At 46.0% G+C, this 13455-nt stretch overlaps 1 protein-coding gene across 1 annotated transcript in view; it reads right to left on the bottom strand.

Moving 5' to 3' along the window:
- The window catches only part of CWF19L2 (CWF19 like cell cycle control factor 2), a 193626-nt gene that overhangs the window by 133304 nt on the left and 46867 nt on the right, over positions 1-13455 (bottom strand). The window contains exon 8 of the mRNA XM_073583021.1: positions 12564-13168. Coding sequence (XP_073439122.1) covers positions 12564-13168 — 605 coding nt within the window. The remainder of the gene's footprint in view (positions 1-12563; positions 13169-13455) is intronic.

Raw genomic sequence — 13455 nt, 5'->3', positions numbered from 1 at the left:
CTCAGATATCAGTGGGCCTCACACAATCCACAAGTGTCCAGTGTCCAAAAGTGTACGCAGAGATTCAAAATCTCCATTATCCTCACACCATCCACAAGTGTCCAGTGTCCAAAAGTGTACGCAGAGATTCAAAATCTCCATTATCCTCTCGTCACTTTGGTCACAGGCAGCTGTGCCATCGAGCGTGTCACATAGCGCTCAGATATCAGTGGGCCTCACACAATCCACAAGTGTCCAGTGTCCAAAAGTGTACGCAGAGATTCAAAACCTCCATTATCCTCTCGTCACTTTGGTCACAGGCAGCTGTGCCATCGAGCGTGTCACATAGCGCTCAGATATCAGTGGGCCTCACACAATCCAAAAGTGTCCACTGTCCACAAGTGTGTGCAGAAATTCTAAATCTCCCCTGTCCTATAGACACCTTGTACCTTGTTTTACATTACTATATAGTTTGTTGGATTTTGTCTACATTTCTACCAAAAATGAGGAAGGCTGGTGGAAGAGGCCGTGGAATTGGGCGGGGGTTGGCAGCTGGTAATGATGGTGTTGGTGGTGGATCTGATGGTAGTGGCAAGAGCAAAATAGGACCGAATGCAGGAGGTGCTGACCCTGCGTCATCGTCTGGCTACATAAGGCCTCGAACGCTTAGTTTTCTAGGAGTTGGCAAACCGCTTTTAAAGGCAGAGCATCAGGAAAAAGTTTTGTCTTTCATTGCTGACTCAGCCTCCAGCTCTATCGCCTCCTCTTCTTCAGTTGTAAAAAGTAAAAGCACTGAGTCGTCATTGGAGGCTCATGTTCATGAAACACACCTTTCCTTGTGTCCTTCACCCCAACCAAGATTGAAGGATGACGCAGGCCATACTACTGATTACTCCATGGAGCTGTTTTCACATACCATGCCTGGATTATCAAGTGAAATGGTGAATTACCCAGGCCAAGATGAATCTGACATGGAGTGCACTGATGCACAGCCGCTGATGGATGATTCTGCTGGTACATTCACTCAGAGCACTACATTGTCCTCGCAGTGTACAGAGCCAGATTCTGACCCTGATGAGACTCAGGTGCCCCTTCCCGCACACTATACCACCATACACGGTGATACAGAGGAAGGTGCACATGACATAGAAGAGGAGGTGATGGATGACCCAGTTGTTGACCCAGATTGGCATCCATTGGGGGAAGAGGGTGCTGCTTACAATAGCTCAGATGAGGAGCATCCACAGCAGACATCGACATCGCAACAGCTGTTATCTGGCAGGCCCGGAGCACTCCAAAGACAGGTTCCAAACATCAAAAGAGTTGCTGGACAGCTTGTCCAGAGGGTCAAAAGATCACAGCGTGCTAGGCCGCAAAATGTCTGCCAAAGTAGGAAGAGTGCAGTGTGGCACTTTTTTGAACAAAATCCTCATGATCAGGCCAAGGTTATCTGTAAGAAGTTCGCAAAGACCTTTAGCCGAGGGAAAAATCTGAAAAATTTGAATACCAGTTGCATGCTTAGACATTTAACCAGCATGCACTTGCAAGCGTGGACACAACACCAAACCTCAAGTGCCACATGTGCAACTGATCACAACGAAGGTAGTCAGCAACGCTACATTGTTTCCCCCACTGTAAGCCCACCGGTTAGCACAGCAGCAAATGTTGAGGTGTCATTGCAAGGCCACAGCAGTCAGGGAATCCCACTGTTATATCAACGAAAGACTGATTCTAGGCCATCAGAAAGAACACCAACTCCATCACCATCATCAACCCTCTCTCAGTCCGCCCTGTCCACCGCTACTTCCACCATATGCAGCTCTCAAGTCCAGCTCACCCTCCCAGACACTATGAGTAGGTCAAGAAAGTACTCAGTCTCTCATCCGCGTACACTGGGTTTGAACGCCCACATTGCCAAACTAATCTCGTTTGAGATGATGCCCTTTCGGTTGGTGGAAAGCACAGCTTTCCGCAAACTCATGGCCTATGCAGTACCACGCTATGACCTACCCAGTCGCCACTTCTCTCGCAAAGCCATCCCAGCCCTCCACCATCATGTGAAAGACCGCATTGTCCATGCACTCAAGCAGTCAGTGAGCGGAAAGGTGCACCTCACAACTGATGCATGGTCCAGTCGGCATGGCCAGGGCCGTTACGTGTCCATCACTGCGCACTGGGTTAATGTGGTGGATGCAGGGTCCACAGGGGACAGCGGTGGTGGAACAGTGCTGCCTAGCCCACGGTATAGGAAACAGTTGGCTGTAGGCGTTCGACCCTCCTCCTCCTCCTCCAGAAGCGAAAGCTCGTCCACAGAGCGCAGTCGTACGAGCACTCCATCTGCAGCTGCCACTGTTGCACACGATGTGTCCCCCTATCGAGCAGCTAGTGGAAAGCGTCAGCAGGCTGTGTTGCAGATGATGTGTTTGGGCGACAGACACACCGCCGAGGTGCTGGCCGAGTACTTGAAGCGACAAACTGAGTCATGGCTGGGCAGTGTACATCTTGAGGCAGGCAAGGTAGTTAGTGATAACGGCTGTAATTTTGTGGCAGCCATAGCCCTTTCAAAACTCAGCCACATACCTTGCTTGGCTCACACCTTGAACCTGGTGGTGCAGTGCTTCCTCAAAAATTATCCGGAGTTAACAGCCCTGCTCCAGAAGGTGCGAAGACTGTGTGCGCACATCTGCCGGTCGCCTGTACACTCCGTTCGTATGCAGAAGCTGCAGCGATTGCTCCACCTTCCCAACCACCGCCTCATTATCGACATTGCAACAAGGTGGAACTCCACCCTGCACATGGTGGAGCGGCTGTGCGAGCAGAGGCAGGCCATAATGCATTTGTGGGAGGATACACGGCCAGGCACTTTGAGAGCAGACATGGAGTTGACAGGTGTGCAGTGGTCGAAGCTGAAATACATTTGTAAAGTCCTTCAGTGTTTTGAGGAATGCACACGGCTGGTAAGCGCAGACGACGCCATCCTAAGCATGAGCATCCCACTTATGCGTCTGCTCATGCAAACTTTGACGCACCTTAAGGAGCAGGCGTCTGCAGCCAATGTTGATGAGGAGGAAGAGGAGGAGGGAATCCTTGATGACATTCAGCCATTGTCTGCTCAGGGACCTCTCCTGGACGAGGTGGAGGAAGAAGAGGAGGAGGAGGAGGAGGATGATGGGGATGATTACTTAGGGGAGGAGGATGCATCTCGTGGGGCAAGTGAAAATGTTGGCGTGCAAGGTCTGGTACAGGGTTTGTGCGTGACTGGAGGGATGTGGATTTGCCAGAAAGTGCTCCTCCACCCAGCACTCGCAGTGCATCATTGACACCGGGAACATTGGCCCACATGTCAGATTATGCCTTGCGGATCCTAAAAAGGGACCCCCGCATTGCCAAAATGATGAACGATGACGACTACTGGTTGGCCAGCATCCTGGATCCACGCTATAAAGGCAAATTACAAAACATCATGCCACAGGAGAACCTTGACCTAATATTGGCTAATAAACAAGCAACTCTGGTAAATCGGTTGCTTGAGGCATTCCCAGCACACAGCAGCGGTGATGGTTCTCACACGAGCCGTACGGGCCGGGGGCAGCTTGGCAGGTGTTCGTGGTGCACACAGCAGAAGTGGCGTTGGAGACAGGGGTTTCATGACAATGTTGTGGACTGATTTTTCAAATACCGCTCACACAACTGGTAATACTGCATCGATGGAAAGTGACAGGAGACAGCAGTTGTCAACTATGGTTACAAACTACTTTTCCTCCCATATCGATGTTCTCCCACACAGGTCATTCCCCTTTGACTATTGGGCCGCTAAACTGGACACCTGGCCTGAATTGGCCCAATATGCCTTACAGGAGCTCGCTTGCCCAGCTGCAAGTGTGCTATCGGAAAGAGTCTTCAGTGCAGCTGGATCAATCCTGACAGAAAAAAGGACCCGTCTGTCAACCCAAAATGTGGATGATCTAACCTTCATTAAAATGAACCACGCATGGGTTTCCAAGGATTTTGTCCCACCTTCCCCTGATGACACATAGGGTGACAGAAAAATGGCTTGCTTTGGTCCACCTCTTCCTGGTACTTCACCTATTTCGCCTTTTGCATCAGCTGAATGTCCAACATCAACATATGCCACTTTCTAAAACTCCCTAACTGTGCTGCCTCCCCACCCATGGCCGGGGTAACCACCTAGCGCACGACACCGTGCGAGTGCCGTTGCCCTGGACAGGTGGGTAGGCTGACTCTTGGGCGCGGGCACTGGCACAGGGTCCCTCATAGTGCAATCAAGTGTTTCTGACGGTGGTGGTGCACACCTGCCGTCAGACACACCGCTGTACTATGAGGGGGCCAGTGCCAGTACCGACGCCCACGAGTGGGCCCCCCTTGCTTGGGCAGGGCCCCAGCATTTGCAATCTTTACCTCTCCCTGCTCCTCCGCTGTGTAATCTGGGCCGTCAAATCCATACTGTGCCTGACACCGTCTGAGCCTGCCTCCTGAGACATATATTTTGAATGTGTACGCTATCCATATATGTTATCCAGGGATACGGTACCTTTTCTAACCTTTGTGCAATCACGTGCAATCCATACTGGGCCTAACACCGTCTGAGCCTGCCTCATGCTGTATAGACATATATTTTGAATGTGTACGCTATCCATACATGTTATCCAGGGATACGGTACCCTTTCTAACCTTTGTGCAATGACGTGCAATCCATACTGGGCCTAGCACCGTCTGAGCCTGCCTCATGCTGTATAGACATATATTTTGAATGTGTACGCTATCCATACATGTTATCCGGGGATACGGTACCCTTTCTAACCTTTGTGCAATGACGTGCAATCCATACTGGGCCTAGCACCGTCTGAGCCTGCCTCCTGAGACATATATTTTGAATGTGTACGCTATCCATACATGTTATCCAGGGATACGGTACCCTTTCTAACCTACGTGCAATCCATACTGGGCCTAACACCGTCTGAGCCTGCCTCATGCTGTATAGACATATATTTTGAATGTGTACGCTATCCATACATGTTATCCAGGGATACGGTACCCTTTCTAACCTTTGTGCAATGACGTGCAATCCATACTGGGCCTAACACCGTCTGAGCCTGCCTCATGCTGTATAGACATATATTTTGAATGTGTACGCTATCCATACATGTTATCCAGGGATACGGTACCCTTTCTAACCTTTGTGCAATCACGTGCAATCCATACTGGGCGTGAGAACGGCTGGCGAGCTGTTAAGCAAGCTACAGCACCTGTCCAGACAAGTACAGGGATTCCCTAGCGAGGAGACTTATTTGATTGTTTTCAATGTTGGGACAGCAATTTTTGGGGAGCACTATACTCTGGAGAATGATAGATGGGGCCCACCATACATTGGAACATTCCAAAGGTGGACATCAGACACTGGAGCAGCATTTACAGGGCCCATTATACACTAGAGCATTAGAAATGGGGCCCATTATGTTTGGAGCATTATTTGGGCCCATAAGACAGTGGAGCTTCATCCATGGGGACCAACATATACTGTAGCATTATGTGGAGCTCATCATATACTGTTTCAAACATTATATGGGACCAATGATTCTGTATGGAGAAATAGATGGGCCTCGTCATGAGATGTAAAAAGTGAGGTATTTTTCATTGTACTATACCGCTATTTATCTGCCGTATCGGAGCATGATGAGTTGTGGTATGTGTTAAAGGGGCGCTCTTTCGCCCAGGGCACATGAAAACCTGCAGCCAGCCCTCCCCCCCCCACAACTTTAGCCAAATAACCCCCATTTTTCAGTGCGTAACTTATATTATGAAGTTAATTAAGGTTGACAAGCTTAAGTAAGAAGAATTGATGCTTTTGGCATTCAAATGGGCACTGTAGGTGTGTTTCCTGTCCTACTCTCACTGCCGACTTTTATTCCCCATTGACTTACATTGGGTTTCGTGTTTCGGGACGACCCCGACTTTTCCCTATAATCGGACGATCTTGCTCGACCCGACTTTTGGAAAAGTCGGGTTTCACGAAACGAAACGCGACCCTAAAAAAACAAAAGTTGCTCAACTCTAGTGGGGCGCTCTCGCTGTGCGAGCCGAGGCAAGCACGGAGAAGAAAAGATAAAATCCTAATAGATCTGCTCTGCCGAGCCGCAGGAAACTAGAAAGCAAAGAAGCCGGAAGGTTTGATAAGGAGAGAAAAAATATATGTGTACTTCCTCGCTGTGGGTTTCTGAGATCTTGGCTTGCAAACAGCGGGGGGTTATCAATTAGGAAAGCTTTCAGCGCCACTTCTCTTTTATGCTGTTTTCTTAACCTATTCAGAACATGGCGGGTCTTAAAAGAGAACTCCCTGACCTCTGCCGCACGCTAGAAAGCGCGGATTAATGGAGGCGCTTCGTACCTAAATTATTCCAAACAACGGTAGGAAAACCGGGGATGGAGGAAAAAAAAAAAAAAAGAGCGAGATAAGAAATAAATATAACGAGTTGTGTTAACAGAGGCACGGAGAACGCATTAATAACTGGCTACGTGAGCGGACTGGGAAGGGGACGGCTTCTACTCAACTCATCAGATACCGAACCGGGGAAAAAAAGGGATCCCACACACGGGGCAATCATCACAAAGCTTTCCTGGGAACATACGACGGTCCAGGAGTCGGAACACAAACTGATTCATTAATAATTCAGCTGTTACTATCGTTCCCACACACTCTGTAAATATCCGTGTGTCCGGAGAAATTAACAGGGAACAATAGATCAACACCGGGAAGCAAGAATCAGTCTAGTTGTGCTCGATCGGTTCAGAGAAAAGCGACAAAGATCCAGCCTGCTACCATAGCCAGAGATGAGACTAGACCGGCTCTGCATTTGGCAGCCTCTTCCCAGCACCACTCCCAAGTTAGGGCTCAAACTCACACGCGAGAAACTCGGACGAGTCTCTTGCCTCAATACCTGGCACTCGGATAGAAATACATGCAGCCGAATGCTCCGGTCCGAGTGCCGGCGGCAGTGCCGGGTACTGAGGTGAGAGACTCGTAAGAGTTTCTCGCGTGTGAGTATGAGCCCTTACTGTCAGGTCTCTGCCTTTTTTGACAGGTTCCTTTTAGAGGTCATGTGCCATCAGACAATAACCCATTGTTCAAATCAGAGGAGGCCACGTCAATCGAGGCAGGAGGATGGCGCCAAGCACAGACAGGTGACACCGATCGGGCTGGACAGGGCCGATTAGCATCAGGATTGGGAGGATTTTAAAAGATATTTTCCTTGGTAAGTGAAGGAGCTTATTGATAAGTTGCTGGAGTGCTGGTAAAGAGGACTTAAAAAGTGGGGAATAAAACTTATACGGGGAAAAACTGGTGACAGGTTCCCTCTAACGACTGCAATTTCTCTAAAATCAATACATTTCATAGTGGATATAAAAAGTCTACACACCACTGTTAAAAGATTTTTTTCCTGTAAAAAAAAAAAAAAAAATCATACCAAGAATCATTTCAAAATGTTTTCACCTTTATTGTCCTCCATAATCTGTACGAATCCTATGAGAAACAAACTGAAATCATTCTGAGGGGGGGAAATAAAAACAAATCTTAATGTGATTGAATAAATGTGAACACCCTTATAATTGGGGATGTGATTGGCTGATTCCGGACACAATCACGGATGCCGTAATTTACAGGGATTCTGATTAACTGCATAGAAGGTTTCTCTGCTCTGCTAAGATGTTCTTGACATTTGGGTACAAACAAACTTCCAAGGCATTAGATGTACCATGGACCACTGAAGACATCATTAAAGGGAATCTGTCACCTATTTTTTTCACATATAAGATGCGACCACCGCCATCAGGGGCTTATCTACAGCATTCTGTAATGCTGTAGATAAGCCCCCGACGTAACCTGAAAGAGAAGAAAATCACGTTAGATTATACTCACCGGCGGGCGGTCCTGTCCAATGGCTGTTGCGGTCCGGCGCCTCCCATCTTCTAGCGGTGACGTCCTCTTCTTTTCTTCCCGTCGCAGCTCCTGCGCATGCGTAATTCTCTGCCCTGTTGAGGGCCGAGCAGAGTACTGCAGTGCGCAGGCGCCGGACCTCTCTGACCTTTCCCGGCGCCTGCGTACTGCAGTACTCTGCTCGGCCCTCAACAGGGCAGATAAAGTACACCTGCGCCAGAGCCGCGACTGGAAGCAAGGAAGAGGACGTCATCGCTAGAAGATGGGAGACGCCGGACTGCGACACCCATCGGACCCGGACCGCCCTCCCGGTGACTATAATAGAACTCATTTTTCAGGTTACATCGGAGGCTTATCTACAGCATTACAGAATGCATTACAGAATGCTGTAGATAAGCCCCTTATGGCGGTGGCCGCATCTTATATGCGAAAAAATAGGTGACAGATTCCCTTTAAGTAGCAGCTTAAATTTGATACAATAGTGACATTACCTAGAAAGAGATGTCCCAAAATTTGATGAAATGACAAGAAGGCGGAAGTCAAGAGGCCTGCAGCAACATTAAAGGAGCTGCAGGAATCTCTGGCAAGTACTGGTTGTGTACTGCAAGTGACAACAATCTCCCGCATTCATCATATGTCTGGCCTGTGGGGTAGGAAGATGGAGGCCTTTTTCTTACAAGGTAAGACATTCAAGTCCAGCTATATTTTGTCAAAACCTACAATAAGGGAATGTGCACACGCTAAATATTTGCTGCAGACATTTCTGCAGCAAATACTGATGTATTGGCAGGAAAAATACAGGGTAAAATACACACTTTTTAATCCGTTTTTGCGTGCGATCTGATGGGGGATTTTTTATGCTTTTTTTTCCCCAGTCTTTGAAATGCTGAAAGAATTGACATGCTGCAGATATGAAACTGCTTCAAATCTGTAAGGAAAAAAATAAGCAGCGTGTGCATGAGACTTCAGGAATCTTATTCACTTTGTTGTGACAGTAAAATTCTGCTTTTTCACACAGAAAAAAAAACAACACAGGAAAAACGAGATGTGTGCACATAAAAGTCTGCCAAAAGTATGCAGGCAAAAAAACTTTTAGTGGTCTGATGAGACCAAGGCATAACTTTTAGGAAATTATTCCAAGAGGTAGGTTTGGCACAAAGCCAACATTGTGCATCACAAAAAGAACACCATACCCAGAGTGATACATGGTGGAGGTAGCACTACGCTTTGTCTGTTTATCGGCAGCTGAAACTAGGGCTTTAGTCATTGTTACATAGTTAGAGTTACATTGGTTGAAAAAACACCTAGGTTTATCAAGTTCAACCTTTCTCCATCAATTGTGCATTTTGTCAACTGGTGGTGAATGGTCCATCAAGTTCAACCAACCTAAACAGTCCTGAAGCATAGTGCTACCTCCACCATGCATCAATCTGGGTATGGTGTTCTTTTGGTTGAAGGAATTATAAACAGTTCCAAATATTAATCCGTTCTGCAACAAAATATCCAGGCCTCTGCTAAAAAGCTGAAGAGGAATTTCACCTTTCAGCACAACCACCACCCTAAGAGTACATAAAAATCAACAAAAGAATGGCTTCACCAGAAGATCAAAGATTTGGAAGGGCCCAGCCCTGAATCCAACTGAAAATGTATGGGTGACCTGAAGAGGGCGCTGTACACAGGAGATGCCCTCGCGATCTGACAGATTTGGAGCTACGGCAAAAAAGAGTATGCAAAGATTGCCAATCTTAGATATGCCATGCTGATAGACTCGTATCCAAAAAGACTCTTTGCAGTCAAATTCAAATAAAGTACTTCAGAAATATATTAGTGCGAGGGTGTGCATATTTATGCAATCTTATTTTAGTTCCTTATTTTTCTTTTTCCACTCAAAACTATTTCAATTTGTTGTTCAATTGAATTGCGTAGATTATAGGCGATATTAAGTATGGGCATTTTAACAAAGGTGTGTAGACTTTTTATATATACTGTGCTTGTCACCTCCTCCGATCACTACCGTTACAGTAGGATCATGTAATACAGGCGGCATCTGCTGGGTATGCTACTGGCTCAGCTCCAGAGCTGGCGCCATACACAGGCACCCGACATAAGACATACCTGTCCTATGTCAATATATATGTTACCACATTAAGCTCTCACTGATGTCTGGCTACAGTTTTGTCATGAGTCGACTCCCGGACTTTGATGCAGGATCAGGAACAGGATCAGATGATCGCAAGTTGAAGTCCACAAAAAAGAGACTTCGAAATTAAAAAAAAAAAAAAGCCTGAATCACCCCACTTTATCTCCATTAAAAATAAAGAAATCAAAAAGTAAAATAAAAATACAGACATATGGGATCTCCACGCTCATAAAAGTCCGATCTATCAAAATATTAAAATTGCAATTTTTCAGAAGCCGCAAGACGTCCAAAAAATTGCAGTAAGTGGTTATGACAACATTGTATCTACCCCAAAATTACATCAGTAACAGCAGCAACTCGGACTGATCAGGAGAATGATATTACCAGGTCATTTTTTTTCAGTAAAATGAATGCAATAAAACCCTAAAAAAACAAAGGCAGAATTAAGCTTTTTCACAATTTCCACGCACTTGGGATTTTTTTTTCCCATCGCCTTCCAGTACATCCCATGATTGTAAACGGTGACATTAAAAAATATAACTCGTCCAGCCAAAAAAAAAAAAAAGTTATGGCTCTTGGAAGAAGGGGAGGAAAAGAAACAAAAGTGCAAAAATGGAAACTTGTGCGGTTGGGAAGGAGTTAAAAGATGGACAAAGTTCTGAACTGATTTTTCTTGGTGTGATTTCTTATAAAATATATTCAAAAATAGAAGTGATAACAGCAGTACTGTGGAGTTGGAGTCGGTGTGCATTTTGGCGGTATGGGTACAAAATGGACTCAGACGCTAATAAATTAGGTGCAGTAGTACAATGCAGGATTTGTGATGTAAATGTTTTCGTAAGAATTTGGGAAAGTTATGAAATGTCCTATAAATGTCTGTTCTGTTCCTGATCTAAAGACCTCTAATATGAATCTGTGCTGCACTTTTTGTACATGCTCAATAGTCAAGCTCCTCCTCTACACATCAGAGCAAAAGGGCACTGGGAAGGAATGCCTGCACTCATCTCAGAACTGCTACAGTGAACAGGAAACAGGATTAAGGCAAGTAACTAGCTTATTGTATCATAACGGTGATGAAAATCCTGATGTTACCATTTTACTACATTAAATTTATCATTTAAACATGAGCCATGAATCAGAGTCGAAGTCAGGGATATTGAGGAGTCTGATTCGGTGTCGAAGTGGAAGGTTTGACTTACTAATTGCACAGCCGGGTTAAATAGTCTCACCTAACGAAATGCAAAATGAATGACAAAAGAGAAATTGAAATCACATCAATATTTGGTGTAAGCGCTCCTTACTAGTGATGAGCGAGTATACTCGTTGCTTGGGTTTTTCCGAGCATGCTCGGGTGTCCTCCAAGAATTTTGGCGTGCTCGGAGATTTAGTCTCTGTCGATGCAGCTGCATGATTTGCGGCTGCTAAACAGCCTGAATACATGTGGCGAATGCCTGTTTGTTAGGGAATCCCCACATGTATTCAGGCTGGCCAGCAGCCACAAATCATGCAGCTGAGGCGACGAAAGCTAAATCTTCGAGCACGCCAAAATACTCGGAGGACACCCGAGCAATAACCATACTCACTCATCACTTCTCTTTACCTTAAAAACAGTAGAAATTCTTCTAGCCACACATAGGCTGTTCCAAACATCTTGGAGAACCATCCACAGGTCTTGTGTGGATGTAGGATTGTGCAATGTTCTCATGTTCTCAACGCAGAGAAATACAGGCAGATACTTATCCGTCACATAATACCATCATGGAGGCGTCCGATTGGCTTCAAATTTATTCTGCAGCAGTCAATGACCCCAAACTTACAGCCAATATCATTAAGAACTGTCTTCAGTGTAAGGAAAAACAAGGAATCCTGGAGGTGATGATCCGCCCCCCGCAGAGCCCTGATCTCACCATCATCCGGTCTGTCTGGGAACATATGAACGGACCGAAGGATTTGCACAAGCCTCATCCACAGATCTGTGGTTAGTTCCCCAAGATGTTTGGAACAACCTCCCTGTCGAGTCCATTCAAAAACTGTGGAACTACAAGTACCTAGAAGAAGTGATGAAAGCCAAGGGAGGTCACCAAGGGATGTGCGATTTAGATTTTATTTTTGCTCTTTCATTTTGCATTTTATTAATGGACAAAAATAAAATTAACACTCCCATCTTGGAAAGAATTGTTAATTTGCACCATTTTTCCCACCTGCGTAAAACTTTACATATAACATGATTTTAAGAGTAGTGATGACATTCCCTGTAAACAGCTATAACAATCTATTAATAGAAATCGGCTGCAATCAACAGCATCGTGATAAAATAGGACTGAAAATGCATCTGGATGATGACCACAGGCAATGGTTGCTGTTGGTTGATCATCTTCTGATCAAAAGTACACTAATTATGCAAGACAGATGATGGCAGCCCATGAGATGAGCGACAGGACTGACCACAACCACTAATGGGACACACACAGATAAGTCCTGAGGATTTACCGTGAGGATGATGGTGGGCCTTCTTCAGAAGACTGCGGCTCTTTGTCTTGAGATTTTTCACATTTTGTACTGAGATTTCTGTCTTCTCCAACAGATCCCGGATTCTCCTCCCTGGCTCGGTTTGATGCCACCCTCTTCCATAAAGGTGCAGGTTCACCATCCGCAGGTTTTAAGAAGCGACTTTTGGTGAAGATCTGAGATGAAGAGTCGGGGTCATTTCTCTGCCTGGTGGTGGCCTCCTCCATATTGTCCGATGGTTTTAAGAACTGGTGCTTAAGCTTGGAAGTGGCGCTCTTTCCAGCAGTAGCTTCCTCCAAGCGTCTTGCTAGATATTCCCTACGACCAGTTTCTGGTCTGTTCCTCTTGAAATCTTTTTCCTCTTCATTGGTTTTATCTGAGTTAGATTCTCTACTCGCCCTATAGGACGCCTGCTCAGATCTGCGAGCATCAAGTCTACGATCTTCTGGTTTGGCATATGCTCTGGAGTCTTGGTCGTGATACTTTGATTTTCTCCACCTTTCTCTTCTGTCATCCTGTTCTCCCCTGAAATTCTGTGTTACCGCTCTTTCTGCAGCTTCCATTTTACTTTGGAAGATTTCCATAGACTGGTAAGAAAAAAAAATAAGTAAATTATTGTAAATTTCTTGGTGCCAGTGACAAAGGGTTATTGGGTGCCTTCCAGAGCCGCTCACTTCTGGCCCACACACCAGCCAATATGTGGGGTTGTAATGTCACCGGTACCGCCCGCTTATGAATTGAGCGCTTCTGGAAGGATCTGGGTAATCCCTTTATAAGGGTATTCTCAAGTTTGGAAGTTACCCCCTATCTTTACACATTGCTGGGACCACCCCACCGATCCCGAGAACCGCGGTCCTGAAGATTGTGGACAGAG

Source organism: Dendrobates tinctorius, unplaced genomic scaffold (genome assembly GCF_039654945.1).
Source record: "Dendrobates tinctorius isolate UK_male_01 unplaced genomic scaffold, ASM3965494v1 ptg000075l, whole genome shotgun sequence".
Lineage (NCBI taxonomy): Eukaryota > Metazoa > Chordata > Amphibia > Anura > Dendrobatidae > Dendrobates > Dendrobates tinctorius.
This window is presented reverse-complemented; position numbering and strand designations above follow the sequence as displayed.